Raw genomic sequence first — 19,591 nt, forward strand, 5'->3', positions numbered from 1 at the left:
CAGATGTAAAAATAGTTGGCTGAATAAGAGATTAGCTGTAAACTGGCATCTTCAGAAACCTAGTTTTTGGTCAATTAACAAATTACATCTGTCTCTTTTTTCTTTATCCCTGGGTTAGATCCTGAAAAATAAATACAGAAATATGTGATATGTTATGAAAAAAATGCAAACTTGTCCTGTGTCTTTCCAAGCACTTACTGTTTTCTAGATGAAGAGCAGCTTGATCACGGAGCAGATTTGCAGAAAACTGCCAAATACATGTACATCATAAAGCTGTCATTCAGTACAGGATGTACTGGTGTTGTGGGTTAACAGTAGAATTAATCAGGAAATTTTCAGTACTGAAGTTTGTCAATAATATTTTTATAAGAAACTTTTATTGAATCTGCTGATTTCAGCAAAACTTTTGTTAGGAAAAAATTTCTTCCCTGTGGAGTGGAATTTCTGATTTAAAAATTAAAGAGTAAGATGAGATCAACCTCTGAGCAAGAAATAGACTCTGTCAGGGATGCTCACCAGAGTGTGGGAGATGCTAAAGGGTCTCTTGGCTAATTCAGACAAAGACCTTGAGCTGAGATTCGTCCTCCCTTTATGACAATGGGGTGTGAGAGATGTAGGTTTAAATTCCGAAGTCAGTCAGTACTCAGGTATTTGTATGAAGCAGAATCTCTCGCAGTCCCCTCTGTAAGAGTATCTTGTTAGAGATCCACCTAATAGCTTATTGCCTACTGACTAGACCCTCCTTTGGGATGTACAAAGATGACAAGTAAGAGCTTGAACCTTTTTCTCCCAGGCTGAATGAAGCTTTTCTAACACACCACTAAGCATTCTAGTAGGACCTCTCTTTTTCTCCCTGTCCTTCCCATCACTCCATATTCTCCTGCTCATGAATGAGAGTCTTCGGTGTTCTCCCAGTGTAAGAGAAGAATTTTTTTTAGGTCATTGACTTTTACAGAGTGTAACAATGCTTCCCACCTCATTGTGACACATTTCTGTGACACAGTGTCATATAATTGCATGTTATGTTTTCCCTTGTTTCTGGGAAAGAGTAGGTTCTTCTCTTCCTTTTTGCTGATTGTTGACAGGCATCTCTTGAACGTACTGAAATTTTTCTTGGTATTCCGAAAATTAAAGTAATTTCCCTGGTTAACCTACTTAGAATTTAAATCCAGGAGATTAAGAAGAACTTAACTACAGAAGTGTTCTGTGCTTAGGTGCCTTGCCTCTGTTGCAGAACCCACAGTTCTAATTTAGGCATTTAGACTTCTTGAATAAAATATGGGATGAGTTATGTATCTGATTACAGTAGTTACGAAGACAGTATCTGCAGTGGGAAGAGCCTAAATCAGGCAACTAAAACCAAACAGACAAATGCATATTGGAATCTTAAACACTGTAGCTTGGTAGGTCAAGCTCTGTCTTGCAAAGATGAGTGTGGAAATCCTTTCTTTAAAAAGCATGTCACAATTTAATCTTTTCTTTCACAATTGTGCTAGTAGCAATGGCTGCCTTCTTTTGATCTGAAGTGTAGCTTAGAATACAGGTCTTGGCTGTAGAGTATCAATTAAATTCCTTTTTCTGTCTGAGTGTTAAAATGCACATCCCCCACTTCCTTTGGGATGGTAAGATGATAAACATTTAAGATAATTGAAAGTATTTCTATTCAGGTCTTTCTGTTCTTATGTGTTCTACCAATTAGAATAAGAAGCTGTGCTCTCTTTAGTATTTTCTGTCAGGCCTACTGAATCTTTAAATATTTCATGCAAAATGGGAAAGCTTCAACAGGGAGAGATGAAAAGAGCTGCCTGCAGCAAGGTTCCCACATTCACCAGTATAGCAATAGGTATGTTGCATTACACTGAGACTGCAACAACAGCACTGCTTTGTGAACCAAATATAAGGAACTTCTGTATTATTGGTTGTATTCATACTGTAGGTTGGAAACTCGTCTAACCAATCTGCCAAGGTGTGGGAAATGTGAATTTGAATCCTGTTAGATGGAGGTGAAGATCGAATCATGTTTTGTTACAGATGTAAATTTTGTGCTGCTGGATGAAAGGCAAACTCTCTCCCTGCATAGAGCCCAGTTAACAAACTTTAAGTTGCCCCATGGAAGTAATACAGGCAGAGGAACACCTGGTAAGAGGTTGTGTTTGCACTTTGCCCTTTTAGGACTTACATTTGAGGTGGGCCTGAAGGGGCTTAGCTCTGTCAAGAGACAAGTACATAAGGCATAAGCAGCAAGAGACTTACTAGAGAACTGTGCTCACAAAAATATCTTTGTGATTTGCAGATGTAGTTATAATTTGTAGTGAGGCTTAAAGATCAGTTTTCATTACTTGAAAAAATAAGGAATCCTCAAAGTCTGAAATAAGAGCAATAAGCTTCAAGCAAAGTACAGGTTCAACATAATTGCTTTGACTTTAATTATGCTACCTTTATTAAGCTATTTAAGAAAAGTATGATTGGTACTTACTCAGCAGAATATGATGTAACCAAGCTCAGTGGTATTAGAAGTATTTTTACTTGTTTATTTCTAGATAAGATAATTTCAACAGTATTTTTCAAGATTGGCTGAGGTCTCTAGTCAGGTCCTAGAAATAGGATTAAGCATCAATGGCTAGTATTGCATGAACTTCAAAAATATTTTGCCTTTCTGGCATAGTTACTGATTTAAAAGTGAAGTCTAATAAATGAATGAGAAGCTAGTGAGACTTGCTTGCTCCTTCAGAGGGAAAAGGATGTTTTCTTTGCAATTATGTAGATGAACAGCTATGTTAACTGAAAAAGTAGTTTATTTATGATGCCAACTAATAAAGGGTATTGTTTCATTATTCTGAAAACCATAGAAATTTTTTGGAAAGCAGAGAAAACAACCCATTTTGCATACATCTCGCATGCTGGAAAGGAGTGGGTATGAAAAGCATAGAATAATTTTCTGTGGTGTATTTTCCAGTTACCTTACACACAATGAAGTTTGTTCTTAACTGAGCAGTTCAGAGAACAGTGATAGTAATTCATAAGCTTGGTGCTAACCCTTCCTCTCGCCCCACCTCTTCATTTTTCCTGGGAAACTGAATTCAAGGCAGTTGCTGACCATTTATGTCGCGTGTTTCAAACTCTCTTGATGGATACCAATAACTACTGGTATTGAGTTTTATTTCCTATCATGTTTCTGAATCATATAATAGATTTCAGTTCTTTGACCCAAAAGTTGCATGAGGGCTTTTCCGACTTTGGAGGAGATAATTTCTGTGGGTCTGAGACACGGTTTTTGTGTATGTAACCTGAAATGAGATTTCACAGCAAATCAAAAATGCAGGAGCTTGGTTGTGGTGATTTAGTCCATTGACATTTATAAATAACCCAAGTTTGATTCTGAGACAACACAGAAAAGAGGAAGTAATTTCATTTAGTAGATGATGTAGTTGTTCAGAAGCAGCTCTTTTCTCGCCTGGGAGAAAGGAAATGCTGAAGTGGCAGTATGTGGAGAGGCAGGTGGAAGCATGTGGGAATTTGTTCGTTAGCTGGAGGAACAACATACAGCTGGGCTGTGGATAAGTAGGACTTCTCAAATACAAATGGAATTAACTCATGTGTGGAATTGTAAAGTTATATCTGGTGAGGTTCTTGTTTAAATTTAACGAAATTTAAGGATATTCTATCACTACTGCTGTTGTAGTCCTACTGACTTACTGGTGTTGTATAGGTACAGATGAGGCAAACTTTTTCATGAGTGCAGCAGGTTTTCTCTTACAGCTTGGTCTACATATATTAATTGAACAGATGCAGTAGTTTTGATTGCCTACCAGCACGCTGGCATGTTTGTGATAGTGCCTCAGTTTTAAGGCTTGGAGGTTGTCTGACATTCTCACTTTGACTCTGGTTTGGAGAAATGACAATAAATGAAAATTCAAATCTTTCATTAAAAAAAAAAAGAGAGAAAAAAGTGATTTCTAGAAACATTTTCGAAATCCATATTGATTCCCTTGAGATATTTGTTTTCTTCTCTTCTATTGCTAAATGCTTACTTGAAAATAGATCTGAGCATCCAGCAATATATAAACACAATGTACCTTTTAGAATAGAGTGATTAATTATCCCCTCACGTAATATACCTCTGCTGTGTTATCACACAGATTCTATAACCTAAAGTGCAGTTTTAGATTAGCAGAATTAGTAACTGCCAAGTACTGTGTTATTGAAATAGAAGAAAAGACAATTACAGCATGTTAAATCAATCATGAAGTTACATATTTAAGCTGATTTCAGTTTATGCTGATACCATAAAGGATGGTTCCATTTTCTTCTCCAGCAGCTCCTTGACTGCACGTTCCCACCCCTGCTTTGCACCAGGATCAGCATTGGTGTAGTCACACTGTCACTGGATCAGAGATCTGGCTGGAAAGATGTTTTGTTTGGTTTTGATGGGGCTGGTTTTCAGCCAGGTGAAGTTTTGCTCCAGTTGTGAGTGCCAACCACCTAAGGAAGGACAGAGAGCTGGACTGTTCCTTTTAGTGGCATTGTGGACTTAGGTGAGCTGATTTCTGAAACAGCACCTTTAGTTTTGAAAAGCTCTTCTTAGGCCAGAACACAAAAGGAGGGGAAGTACTTGGTCTGAAGGACTGACCTTTGTAAGGAAAATGGGATTGGACTGCCTTTATGCACCATTCTATGCAAACAAACTAACCATTAACATTTCTAAAACAGGTTAAAGGTAGGTAACTGTGCTGCACATACTATCTTCTGTCTATTGTCTTTTCATAGAATCACAGGATGGTTGAGGTTGGAAGAGACCTTTGGAGGTCAGCTGGTCCAACCACCCTGCTCAAGCAGGGCCACCTAGAACTGTTTGCCCAGGAGCATTTCCAGACGGCTTTTGAATATCTCCAAGGAATTTTACAAAAGAATTGTGATAAATACATTCTTGAAGTAACACTTAAACCCAAATCTTTTTACATCTCCTCTTTCCACAAATATTTGAGTGAAATGAAGTACTTGGATTTATGTCAAACATCTTAATTTGGCACCATCTTTACATTATAGACCTTACCAGCGTGTCTCCTGCATCAAGCTTGATAATAGATTATAACTAATACTAACTAACTAGTACTGTAGTCCTAGTGAATACTGGAAGTAACTGTATTGCAGACACTGATTTTTGTAATACAAAGGTGGAGCCCAGGGATCAGTCCATCTGACTTGTTCACGTTCAGACTAAATTGTAAGCATGTCTGCCACTCTTAAGAGAGTAGAGATGTATCACTCATTGTGTATCTCATGCCTGGTAATCAGATCTTTGTTCAGTGTGTTAGTATTCTCTGTTACTGTCTTGCAGAGAAGAAAACAAATGTTTATCTAAATATGAAGTGAGGACTTTTTTCTAGGCAAACTGTGCTTCTATGTTATCCCACTATATTAACGCACTGTATTCACCATCATTGAGACAGGATTTATTGTCTTGCACAACCACAAATTACTGCTGATCATTTGATTGACTTCATATTCCTCTTCGTAAGATGGTAATTTCTGTTCTGTACTAAAATGTTCATGCACAAAATTGTATGATGTGACCCGTATCCCCAGTCAGCATATATCCAGTTTTCTATAGTTGTAATTCTTCCTGACATGCTGAAGTTTCTTCCGTAAGTCAACTGGGAAATCTGTGCTATGTGTAGTGTTAGTACTGAAGACCTTGGGAGCCTTCATGGCTGATTACGTTTGATTAGATGGTATGTAAATTCTAATAGTCACGTGACCCTCTGCTTTGTCAAGATAGTAATTCTATACTAGGACTTCTTATGCAGAATTCTTCTATAGGGTAGGCAAACATTTGGGAAAAAAAAATTTAAGCGCTCGACTTACTTGACAAATGCCTACTGACATTTTCCCATTTGAAACAGTGACTCACTCAAGTTGATGGAAGCGAGAGAGTCACCTGAGTAACAGGTGTTTAGTGTTAAGCAACCCCTACCAGGCATAGAAGGAAGGACTTGAAATTTCTGTAGTATATAACCCATTGCACCTCAATTCTGCTTTCAAAAAACAGTGTCGGTCTGTTGGTGTTGTGCTTTCCTAGTGGTTGGTAGTTCAGGAGGACTGACATGACTTACACTGTTCTCTTTATTTCTCCAGTGGAGGGAATCTTCTGATTTTGTTTATTTATTCTTTTAGCATATGCAGATGACTATCCAGGCTCTCCAAGATGAGCTTCGGATCCAGCGGGACCTGAACCAGCTGTTCCAGCAGGACAGCAGCACTAGAACCAGTGAGCCCTTTGTGGCAGAGCTGACAGAGGAAAACTTCCAACGACTTCATGCAGAGCACGAACGCCAGGCCAAGGAGCTCTTCCTGCTACGTAAAACCTTAGAAGAGATGGAACTGCGTATTGAGACACAGAAACAGACCTTAAATGCACGTGATGAGTCCATCAAAAAGCTGCTGGAGATGCTGCAGAGTAAAGGTCTGTCAGCAAAAGCCACTGAGGAAGATCATGAGCGAACAAGACGGTTGGCTGAGGCAGAGATGCATGTGCACCACCTGGAGAGCCTTCTCGAACAGAAGGAAAAAGAAAACAACATGCTGAGAGAGGTAAGTGACCAAGCTTTGGGTTCATCTCCAATCCTAGGCTCTTCTCTGTCTCCTCTCCGTTTCACAGCTGTAAGGAAAGAACCTTCCATTCTCTCTATAAGCTGTATTTTACATTGCAGACTTGACAGAATTTGTCCCTGTTTTAAAACTTCTTTATGGATTCCTTGCATGTGTTTTCTGGGGTTTTGTGCTTTAGGCCTCACTTTCCCCATAGTCTCCATATGAAGCTCTGGAGGTGAATTGTCACACAGACTGTAAAATTCATTCTTCCATTCTATTTTAGTTTGAGAGAAAGTAGCTACCTGTATTTATGAGAGAGCAGAGAGCAATCTTTGCAGGAGTAATGGACGATTGTGCTACGGTTTCCATGGAAACAGTCATCTTGCTGTGAAGGGTATTTGATAAAACTATTAGCTGCCCTGGATGCACAGCCAAAAAATAGATTACTTAAAGGGACACTGCTGCACACATAGTAACCCCTTCCCCACATCCCTCTGGAAACAGAAAAGAAAAACCATTGTTGTATCTGTATTGCACCTTAGAGGAGTACAATGGCAGGCATTCTTCACTATTGATCATCCTAAACTAAATACAATAAAATATAGGCTACATATGATATAAGTATCTTAGAAAAATAAAGGAAAATAAGTGAGTTGTTGTGTAGCCAGGGTCATTAAATTTCTTGATATGTTAAATGCATTTTCTTCTTGTCAACCAGTTTCCTGAAGTATTCTAATATTAATTTCTAAAAGGCTAGTAATTCAGCATGTCTTGTATTCATACACGGGTATATGTGTGTATTCACTAATGATAAGATTTTCTGTAAAGATTATTTTACATACATCTGTAGATTGAATGCATTAATTGATAGCTATACATCCATGTGTAATATGTGTGTGTGTGAATCTAATCACCTGTTTCGGGCATTGCATGCCTACTTTCTGGTTCAACATTTTTTTGAAAGCCTGACACATACACAAGATTTAAGTCCCCTCTCTAAAACGCCAGGGAAGCAGTCTGGCACAGAGGTTTCAGAGATGAGTGTTTGCAGGAAATAAATACTTATTAATACCTCTTATTCATATGTTTTCCATGGCCTGACCCATTGTACTTGTGCTCTTGCAAGCATTTATATAAGAAAGCTAGAGCCCATTGCATTTCTGAGCTAGATTTAGGCCAGATTTATTTTTTTAGAGCAGTAATCTCTTGAGTGTCTGGAGTGAAGATAATGTGATTCCAGAGTTTCTGTACTACAGTTTTTCCTTTATTTAGCAACCAATGATAATTCTGTTCCAATTCTTGTATCTATTTCAGGAAGAGCCCCAAATGACTTCCATTTGTTTCTGTTTTAAGTCCAGCAACATAAATGAAAAGCTGGCAGGAGCTGTGTAATTTTTTAGGAATGCAGTTACTTTTGTTTCTGCTACTGATGAGTAGATGTTGAGAGATAAGAATTCTTGTTTCATTCACACATATCTGGAAATCATCAATCATTTAAATTGTAGCCTTTATGGTAGAAGATTTCCGGAGAAGGTAGAGGTGATTTACTGACTTTGAAAGTGCAAATGCTGTTTATCTAACATTTTAAAATCAATTACTCCTTGCTCCTCACCCAACTCTAATGCATTAAGAAGGGTAAGCTGGGTATAGTGTAATTTGTAGCTCAAGCCATTGGTATGGTGTGGGATCCAGCCTTGAAGCTGAGCCCCCTTGGAAACATAGTGTCATGTGCAGAGATGCCAAATTACTTCCTTATGGAACTGGGTCATATCAGGAAGGGTTTTGTTAGTACCTGTGTGTTGTCCTTGAGCTCTGAGCTAGACTGGGCTAACTGAACTCAGGCTTGTCTGCATGAAACTCAGGTCTCATGCTTGGAGCTCCAGGAGGTTGGAGAAAATCAGGGGATGTTGCTGAACTGTAGCTGACTGCATCTGAATTGCTGAGCACCAAGTTGCTCTGCTCTGCAGGCTCTGGTTCAGAGTTGCTATCACTGTTCCACACTTGGAAGTTGTCTGTGTGCAGACCCTCTTAGGTGTGTCTGCATCACCCTCCTCAGCTAATCTTCTATTAATGTGTTTATCTGTGTTATCCATAGTTTTAGATTATTTTAGCCCTTTGCTACTCCAGATAGTAAATATGGAATTTTTGAGCTGCCTTGAAGAAATCATTCTACTTTCTTGATGGTTCTATATCTAGCAGTCTCAGTATCTGGAAAAGCATGGTAAACTCTTCTTTAAGTACTGCTGTTAAAGCAAGCATTAGTATCTCAAAGGGATTTGCATGTGCTTGGGAGGTCAGCGTTTATACTTCATGTGCTAACCCATTAGAAAAGCTGAGAAAAACTTTAATAGCAGTTTTGACTATCTTAGCTAAAGCAAGTTCTGAGATGTCAGAATCCACCAGTACTGTTTCTGACTTTACAAGTGTGTTAGACTTCTGGTACAAATCTTTGCTGGGAATAATAATGAAGATCTGCACCTTGAAGCAGAAAGGTATCCCTCCATTTTTCAACTTTGAAGCCTACATGTAATTCGAAGCATGATGTTGAGACTCAAGGTCATCAGATGGTTTCTTAGACAGGCAGTGTAGGTACAGTGGCCAGCAGTCTGCCTTGAAAATGAAATGTGAATTCATTGATTTCTTCAGCTATTGCTATTACTGTGATTGTACTAAAGATGTCACTGATTTCCTAAGGAAAGGAAATTCTTAGAGAACCCAGACTTGTGGTTCTGATAAGGTCACAACCAAGGAGTAGCTGTACTGGTTCAGGCCGGTGATCCCTTTAGTCCAGAATTCTGTTTCACATAATGGCCATATGCAGACACCCAGGAAAGGGTAGGAACAAGGCAAACATGATACTTCTCTGTAATGCTGTCCCATCTTCCCTACTATTTACAGATGAACTTGAACTTTTTGTGACTTGTCAGTTTAGTATCCTCCACGTATCTGCCATCCGAGTAGATAGTCATTGTCTTCTTGAGCTCATGTAAACTTTTGCAGCTGTAGTATCATTTGGTAAGTGGTTCTACAGGCCTATTCTCTGTTGCAGGAAGAACCTGCCTCATTTTTTTTGAGTTTGAACCTGTCTCCCAGTAGCTTCATTGACAGCCTCGCGCTCTTGCACTGGAAGACACAGTGAGTGAATGGGTGATCGCTACCAAGACTCTGTGCCGCTCACAATTTTAGATCTGTCATATCCCTTCCAAGTTCTCTCTTTTTCCACGTTGAAAAGTCCAATGCTACTTAATTGTTCCTCATATAGAAGATATGGAATATCTTTGATCATCTCCCAGAGCACTGTCTCAGTCTCCCATATCCAGGTTATGAAATGGATTCTCCTGCAGACAGTGAGAGGTATCTCCATAAGCAATTTGACTCTCTTGGGCTTTTTCCAAATGTGAATTCTAGGGAACTCAAGCAATCTTTCCATACAAGTCCATAGGAGGGATCCTGTATCCAGCATAGGATGTATTTGGCAACTCACTGATACAGAGGACAGTCTCTCATTAACACAAAATAAAATTAAATGCCTCATTGAACATCTGAACACAGACATGGATCTGGATGCCCTGACTTCAGCAGATGACTGTGTGGCTGCATCACATTCCTTTACCCTACAAAACAAGCTTAAGCCTCGTCGCTTATAAAAAGAGGGTTGCTATTTTGAATACCCCTTCTTAAGTCTTAGTGAAAATTATTCGTATTATTGCTGGTATTCTCGACTTAACTTGCAGAAACAAAATTATTATCATACCAGCAAGAAATACTTGATGAAATCCAGCAGCTGGACTGCAGCTTCCAGAATAGCTCCCAAGTTACATTAACTGCCACCTCATTGTTCCAGACTCACCTGTTGCAGAATTATCAGTGACAGCAGTGACAGCACATGGCTCTAAAGATAATGAAGCTTGCTGTGATCTTTTAAACAACCTCCCTGCTCCCCCACCCAAAATGCTAGATGCACTGAGTACAAATACATTTTTCTCAGCTATGCAGAGTAATAGACACACCAAATATCAGTGCAACTTATGGCAGAATATGATGTGATTGTATCCACCTCTGGTGTTCTAGACACTTGGAGTACTTTGGGCAAACTATGATCAGAGAACCGTTTAGGTTGGAAAAGACCTTTAAGATCATCAAGTCCAACCATTAACCTAACACTGTTAAGTCTGCCACTAAACCATGTCCCTAAGCACCTCATCCACATGTCTTTTAAAAACCTCCGGGAATGCTGACTCAACCGCCTCCCTGGGCAGCCTGTTCCAATGCCTGACAACCCTTCCAGTGAAGAAATTTGTTCTAATATCCAGTCTAAACCTCCCCTGGTGCAACTCGATGCCATTGCCTCTTGTCCTGTTACTTGTTACCTGGGAAAAGAGACCAACACCGACCTCGCTTCAACCTCCTTTCAGGTAGTTCTGGAGAGCAATAAGGTCTCCCCTCAGCCTCCTCTTCTCCAGACTGAACAACCCCAGTTCCCTCAGCCACTCCTCATAAGACTTGTGCTCCAGACCCCTCACCCGCTTTGTTGCTCTTCTCTGGACACGCTCCAGCACCTCAATGTCCTTCTTGTAGTGAGGGGCCCAAAACTGAACACAGTATTCGAGGTGCGGCCTCACCAGCACTGAGTACAGGGGCACGATCACCTCCCTACTCCTGCTGGCCACACCATTTCTGATACAGGCCAGGATGCCGTTGGCCTTCTTGGCCACCTGGGCACACTGCTGGCTCACATTCAGCCGGCTGTCGATCAACACCCCCAAGGTCCTTTTCTGCAGGGCAGCTTTCCAGCCACTCTTCCCCAAGCCTGTAGTGTTGCATGGGGTTGTTGTGACCCAAGTGCAGAGCCCGGCACTTGGCCTTGTTCAACCTCACACAATTGCCCTTGGCCCATCGATCAATCCAGCCTGTCCAGATCCCTCTGCAGAGCCTTCCGACCCTCGAGCAGATCAATGTTCCTGCCCAACTTGGTGTCGTCTGCAAACTTGCTGAGGGTACACTTGATGCCCTCATCCAGATCATCGATAAAGGTATTAAGCAAAACAGGCCCCAATACTGAGCCCCGAGGAACACCACTCATGACCCGCCACCAAATGGACTTAACTCCATTCATCACAACCCTTTGGGTCCAGCCAGTTTTTTACCCAGTGAAGAGCGCACCTGTCCAAGCCGTGAGCAGCCAGTTTCTCCAGGAGAATGCTGTGGGAAACTGTGTCAAAGGCTTCACTAAAGTCTAGGTAGACTACATCCACAGCCTTTCCCTCGTCCACTAAGCAGGTCATCTTGTCATAGAAGGAGATCAGGTTGGTCAAGCAGGACCTGCCTTTCATAGGCCCGTGCTGACAGGGCCTGATCACCTGGTTGTCCTGTACGTGCCGCGTGATGGCACTCAAGGTGATCTGCTCCATAACCTTCCCTGGCACCGAGCTCAGGCTGACAGACCTGCAGTTCCCCGGATCCTCCTTCTGGCCCTTCTTGTAGATGGGCATCGCATTTGCTAACCTCCAGTCCACTGGGACCTCCCCAGTTTCCCAGGACTGCTGGTAGATGATGGAAGGTGGCTTGGTGAGCACTTCCGCCAGCTCCCTCAGTACCCTTGGGTGGATCCCATCCGGTCCCGTAGACTTGTGCGTGTCTAAGTGGTGTAGCAGGTCACTAACCATTTCCCCTTGGATTATGGGGGCTTCATTCTGCTCCCCACCACTACGTAACAAGTAAAGGGTGGTTTTGTTTGCAAAGCAGTCACAGAAATGGGTCATTCATAAGGGCACTTATTTGCAATGAAATTAAGGAAAGAGGCTATGGTAGAAGAAGCTATTATTTCTTTTCATCTTCAGTGTTTGTTGAAATGGCAACCCCACAAAGTCCTGTTTGTGAATTCTATTACAGTTATCTAGTATGGCCTTATTACAAGAACTGATCCCTGTTTGTAGATATTTTGAATTGAACAGTGCTGACTTTATTCTAGGAAGTCACACTGAATTGCTGTGAGCCCTCTTTATTATGGCTCTACTTAGGGTAGATGTCTGTCAGAGCAGCAAGCAGGCACACTAGGCTATAACATACATACACTTGACTTAGCTTTAGATTGTCAAACTTGATACTGTGATGGCCAAAGAGCAGCACTAAGGAGCTTAGTAAGAAAGGATGCGTGTGCCATGTAGACGTACCATCGAGCACTGCTGAACAGTGCCCAAGGAAGAGAAAGGTCATTTGCCTTATCTGACCAGATTTTAATTAACTGTGACAAGTTTTGAAAAGAAGTTCTTTTTCCATGTGTGTGTTAAAATTCTTACCCTTTTCTGCTCCAGGCTCAGAGAAGGATTTAGAAATTTTAATTGGAGTAATTAGAGTTATCTCAAAGAACGCTTTTGTTCTGTTCCAAGATCTTGCAACATAAATAAGACACACTTTTAGAGAGAATTTTTGGTTTGTTGGAGTAGATAGATTCAGTAACTCAAATTCTTATTACCATCATACTAGGGGACATCTTTCTGATGAGATAAAAAAATTAAGTTTCTGGTTTTTCTGTTGCTGCTTCATTCTTTTGATCTTTTAGAAGAGGATAGCAGGGAGAAGTGGTTTAAATCAAGATAATTTAAAGTTATGTCTTTATTAGAATCGCTTGATTGGTCTAGAAGTAGTTTTAAAACATATAGAGCTTTTGTAGATCAAAATTTGAGAAAATAGGCTAATGCCACTTGAGAGTGTGCATAATTTATTCTTTATACATTTTGCTTTTTTAATAAAATTGTAGTTTGGAATGTCTTTATATGTTACTTTATAAAAGAATGACCATTAAAAATGTTCAAACATATGTAAAATTATTTTAATCTTTCCTGAGTTCAGAGGTTGGTAGCTTGATAGTTCTTAGAAAGCTGAAAAATTAGGGTGAAAAATAACATATTTGTTTAATGTCTTTCCAGACTACAAAGAAATCATAAACACCTTCTGATTCTTGTAGAGCAGATTTCTGATTTGTATATAATCATTGAATAACGTGTAGGAATTAAGTGAATGGAAAAAAAGCAGAACTGCAGTCATCTGTCAGTCTTTTCTCTATTATAGTTACGATCTCATCAAAGTGAAATAATCCGTAAAATTTCAATGGGTTTATTCATATGCTTTTTCTAGCATAGGGGGCTAAAATTATAGAGATTGTATTTTTTTAACTGATTTCAAACAATTTTTTTCTATATGAGTAATCTACTTGTCTTCAAAGAGATTTTTTTTTCTTTTTATTCACAGAAGGCAAAATTTCTAACTAGTTCATTTTAGCACCTCCATCCCCTTTAGATGGGATTTTTAAAACTGTGTGAAAGAATTTAGAAATTCATATATCTGGCTGGGGATTAGAGGTTTAAACTATATGGACTTTAATGCCTTTTGATGTTTTGTTATATTGGAGGATTTTCTTTGTCAATGTGTATTACATGATTTGCTTTGTTTACCAATTACAGCTTAGGTATACTTTTCTTGGAGATGTTAATATTAACCTGCACTTTTCTTCAGTAGAGATGAAATTTGTGGAATTTTGTTTCCACAAGTGTGAAACTTTGCAGGAGAAGAAAAAATAATTGAAAATACCATTAACAAGTTGGAAGCTAATTTAAGTAGAAAATATATGCTTTTGTACCTTAAATAAGAGGGAAGAAAGGAAAAATTAAGAACTGGTAGCACATATGTAAATAAAGTTCTATAAGATTAAAAATTTAATTTTTAATTGACTTCTCTTTAGCTTTTGAATTTACACTTCTGTAGTCAGGTTTCAACACAATGACTTGCTACTTAAATGTAATAGGATGGTTTGAATTGGTCTCATCTTTATCTTGCTTTTACTCTAATGCTGAAGTTTTTGCAGAATCGCAGAATGATAGGGGTTGGAGTGGACCTCTGGAGATCATCTAGTCCAACCCCCCTGCCAGAGCAGGTTCACCTACAGCAGATTGCACAGGAATGCATCCAGGCGAGTTTTGAATATCTCCAGAAAAGGAGACTCCACAGCCTCTCTGGGCAGCTTGTTCCAGTGCTCGGCCACCCTCAAAGTAAAGAAGTTCCTCCTCATGTTTAAATGGAACTTCCTATGATCAAGTTTGTGCCCGTTACCTCTCATCCTGTCACTGGGCACCACTGAAAAAAGACTGGCCCCATCTTCCTGGCACCCACCCCTTAAGTATTTATAAGCATTAATAAGATCCCCCCTCAGTCTTCTCTTCTCCAGACTAAAAAGACCCAAGTCCCTCAGCCTTTTTTCATAAGAAAGATGTTCCAGCCCCCTAATCATCTTTGTAGCCCTTTGCTGTACCGTCTTCAGCAGTTCCCTGTCCTTCTTGAACCGGGAAGCCCGGAACTGGACACAGTACTCCAGATGCAGCCTCACCAGGGCAGAGTAGAGGGAGGATAACCTCCCTCGACCTGCTAGCCACACTCTTTTTGATGCACCCCAGGATGCCATTGGCCTTCTTGGACACAAGGGCACATTGTGGGCTTATGGTCATCCTGTTGTCCCCCAGGACTTCCAGGTCCCTTTCCACAGAGCTGCTCTCCAGCAGGTCAGCCCCTGACCTGTGCTGATGCATGGGGCTATTCCTCCCCAGGTGCAGTATCCTACACTTGCCTTTGTTCAATTTCATAAGGTTCCTCTCTGCCCAACTCTCCAGCCTGTCCAGGTCGTGCTGAATGGCAGCACTGCCTTCCGGTGTGTCCACCACTCCTCTCAGTTTTGTGTCATCAGCAAACTTGCTGAGGGCACACTCTATCCCTTCATCCAGGTCATTGATGAATCTGTTCAACAGGACTGGACCCAGTACTGACCCCGGGGGAACACCACTTGTTACAGACCTCCAACTAGACTCTGTGCCACTAATCACAACCCTCTGAGCTCTATCTATCAGCCAGTTTTCAATCTAGCCCACTGTCCGTTCATCTAACCCACACTTCCTAAGCTTGTCTATGAGGATGATGTGGGAGACGGTGTCAAAAGCTTTGCTGAAGTCAAGGTAGACAAGATCTACTGCCCTCCCCTCATCTATTCATCCAGTCATGCCATTGTGGAAGGCTATCAGATTGGTCAAACATGACTTGCCCTTGGTGAATCCATGTTGACTACTTCTGATAACCTTCTTTTCCTCCAGATGCTTTGAGATGAGGCCCAGAACAAGCTGTTCCATCATCTTTCCAGGGATGGAGGTGAGGCTGACTGGCCTGTAGTTTCCTGGGTCTTCCTTCTTGCCCTTTTTGAAGACTGGAGTGACATTAGCTTTCCTCCAGTCCTCAGGCACTTCGCCTGTTTTCCAGGATCTTTCAAAGACGATGGAGAGTGGTCCGGCAATGATTTCTGCTAGCTCCCTCAGCACTCACAGGTGCATCCCATCAGGACGCATGGACTTGTGGATGTCCAGTTGACTTAACTGGTCTCTAACTTGATCTTCCTCAACCAAGGGAAAGTCTTCCTTCTTCCAGACTTTCTCTGTTACCTCCAAAGTCTGGGACTCCTGAAGGCTGGCTGGAGCAGTAAAGACTGAAGCAAAGAAGGCATTCAATAACTCCACCTTCTCTGCATCATCTGTCACCATGGCACCTGTCTCATTCAACAGCGGGCCCACATTTTCTCTAGTTTTCCTTTTGTCTCCAATGTACTTGAAGAAACCCTTCCTGTTGACCTTGACATCCCTTGTCAGGTTTAATTTCAAGGAGGCTTTGGCTTTCCTCATTTCATCCCTGCATACTCTGACAGCATTCTTGTAATCTTCCCAAGTGGTCAGTCCCTTCTTCCACATACTGTAGACTTCCTTCTTCCACGTACTGTAGACTTCCTTCTTCCACTTGAGCTTTTTCAAAAGCTCCTTGCTCAATCATGCAGGTCTCCTGCCTCCCTTGCCTGATTTCTTGCTCTTAGGGATGCACCAATCCTGAGCTTGGAGGAAGTGGGACTTGAATATCACCCAGCTCTCTTGAGCTCCCCTGCTCTCTAGAGCCCTAAGCCATGGGATTTCTCCAAGCAGTTCCTTGAGGAGATCAAAGTTAGCTCTCCTGAAGTCCAAGGTTGCAATCCTACTTGTTGTTTTGTGCATACTGCACAGGATCCTAAACTCTATCTTCTCATGATCGCTACAGCCAAGACTGCCCCCAACCTTAATGTCCTCCACCAGTCCCTCTTTGTTTGTCAGTACTAGGTTTCCTTGTTGGCTCCTCCACCACCTGAGTCAAAAAGTTATCATCAACACACTGGAGGAACCTCCTGGACTGTACATGCTTGGCTGTGTAGCCTTTGCAGCAGATACCAGCGTGATTGAAGTTTTGAGGAACTTGGCTTTTGTTTCTTGCTGGTTGGAATACTGAGATGAAATGGAAGCTGTGTTTTAATTTTCACTTTAGATGACGCCTTTGTTAACAAACTTAAGTGGCCTAACATCTGACGTTTTGCTTGGACTTAGAAATCACTGTCTGAATGTATTCATAAAATTGCAAAACAGAGAGATTAATTGCTTTAGCCAGGGGTAACTGAGCTTCAAAGCAACTGGCACCCTCTATTATTGATGTGTGTGCAATTTTCAGCACATCTTTCAGTTATGCTCTTTATTAGTAAGTTCAATTTATTTTTCGGGGAATTATGTTGATTGTGTTTGTAAATGCAGGAAATGACAAATGGAAAAATACTGAAATAATTTCTGAAGGAACTACCATGATTATTTGTTCCAAAGTTGTGTAACTATATTTTTTAGTAGCAAAACTAAGTAGTGATGATATAAATCATACAGGACTCGTATTATACATTCTTTTTTCAGTTTAGTTTTACGTGCTGCTGAAATAGAAGTTAAAATTACTCTATGGAGCACATCCTGAAAAGTACTCATAAAAATCCCAAAACTAAACAATTGTAATACTATACAGTCACCTTCTGGTCCCAGTTAGTAAAGGTATTTATATAAATGAGTCACACAGGTTGAAGGGCTCTCCCAGAGGTCATTTCATGCAACCTCCTGCTCAGATTGGCAATTTCAAGTGATGGGGATTCCACAACCTCTCAGGGCACCTGGTCCAGTGTTTGGTTGCTCTCCTGGTAAAATCTTTTCCATGGTAACAAGTCAGAATTTTCTGTGCTGCAACTTTTGTCTGTTGCCTATCATCCTTCCACTGCACACTTCTGAAAAGACTTTAGTCTCCATCATCTCTAGAGCTTCCATTATATAGTTCTAGAGAGCATCAAGGTTCCCCCACAAGCCTTCTTTTCTTCTCAGCTGAACAAACCCAGTTCTCTCATCCTCTCCTCTTACATTGTATGTTCAAGCCCCAACCATCTTGATGACTGTTTGTCGCAAGAGCTGCATAGAGAGAAATAACTGCTTCCCGTCTCCTGGTTGTATGCTCTTGCTAATACAGCCCAGGATACAGTTGGGCTTTTTCTTTTTTTTTTTTTACAGTAAGAGCGCACTGATTACTTCCAATTCATGTCTTCCCCAAATTTCATATAATCTGCAAACTTGCTGAGAGTGCCGTCTATCCCATCATTCAGATCATTAATAAAGGCACCAAACAGTATCGGCCCCAGTATCGGTCTTCGAGGGTTGTCAATAGTAAGCAGCTACTCATTGGACTTCATACTGCTGATCACCAAGCTGTAAGCCTGACAGTCCAGCTAATTTTCCACCCACCTTATTAACCACTTATCCAGTCTGTATCTCACCAATTTGGCTAGAGGGATGTTTGGAGGCCCTGTTGAAGTCCTTAAGTCAAGACATGGAACACCCACTGCTCACCACTTACCCACACAGCCAGTTACTTCACTGTAGAAGAAAATCAGGTTAGTCAGGTATGATTTGTCCTTCTACACAATTATAGATCTATTTGATCTTACAGATCTATTAAATAATTTCTAAAATTAACAATGATAGTTAATACTGAACTGATGGATGCTCATAAAGTTTTCCTTTGGTTGTAACATTTGCATTTCATTGTAATTAATTGGAACTAGATTGCTAAAATATTTTAAAGATTTAGACATAAAAGGTTGACAGAAAAGCCATCTGAGAAATTAAACTTTAAATACAAAAAGTAAAACATTCACTTAGTAAGGCCTGTACTACATGTTGGAGAATAAAAACAAATTTTTTTTTGGTTAACTAAAACTATCCAGTCCACTGAGTGATGCAAAGATCCTGCACAGAACATCATATTTGATCATATAAAGACATGGGTAGGCCAGTTAAGATGAAAAAAGTCAGAATTACAGCTGTGTTCTTAATTGCACATCATATTTTATTGTCAATTTTTTAAAGAAGGAATTCATGTATGAAAGCATGTTTTTCTTACTCTCTGTCATACATGCTGCCTGATAATGTAGGTTCTTCAGGAAATGGAGGGCATGTCCTTTTTTGCTTTGGAAAGTGTTTATCTTGTGGTGCTACTGAGAGATAAGTTGTTGTATTTTTAAGCATACCACCTGCTCCACTATAAAAACATCATTGCTTAAAAGCGCACTTTCACATTTCTTCCAAACCCCATGCGAAATCAGAGGCAGGAGTAACTGAGGGAATAACAATGAATGATGTGGCCAGGTTACGAAGGAAGAAAAGGTTCTGATTAAATTCCTCCCTTCACCATTATGCACATGTGTATCATTTATTAGTATTTTTAAGAAATTGTGCTGATACTGCTCAGTATTGAGGACTCCTTCAGTTCTAAAATATTCTCTAATTTTCAATTATTTTGGCATTTCTTGGTCAAGAAAAAAAACCACAAAATTTGTCGTTCTTTATGGTGCATTAAAATCACTTTATCACAGCTATTCTTTACATAGTCAATGTTCTCAGTACATTTGATCAGCTGTTCTGTGTAATTTTGCTGACTAGAAAATTACAGTATGGTTTCTCATAGGGGTACTGTGCTACCTTGCAGACCTACTTGGCAGAGGTAACATGATGCACACCTTTAGTTTATATCTTCTTTTGAAGTAGATTTTGTTTTTTAAAAGGAAGATAGCTATTCTTAATTGAAA

General features: G+C 40.4%; 1 protein-coding gene across 3 annotated transcripts in view; it reads left to right on the top strand.

Moving 5' to 3' along the window:
* The window catches only part of ERC1 (ELKS/RAB6-interacting/CAST family member 1), a 291,590-nt gene that overhangs the window by 47,242 nt on the left and 224,757 nt on the right, over nt 1-19,591 (top strand). For all 3 annotated transcript variants that reach the window (XM_059816571.1, XM_059816572.1, XM_059816573.1), the window contains exon 2: nt 6,175-6,591. In XM_059816571.1, coding sequence (XP_059672554.1) covers nt 6,175-6,591 — 417 coding nt within the window. The remainder of the gene's footprint in view (nt 1-6,174; nt 6,592-19,591) is intronic.

This window comes from Gavia stellata, chromosome 4 (genome assembly GCF_030936135.1).
Source record: "Gavia stellata isolate bGavSte3 chromosome 4, bGavSte3.hap2, whole genome shotgun sequence".
In the NCBI taxonomy this organism is placed as follows: Eukaryota; Metazoa; Chordata; class Aves; order Gaviiformes; family Gaviidae; genus Gavia; species Gavia stellata.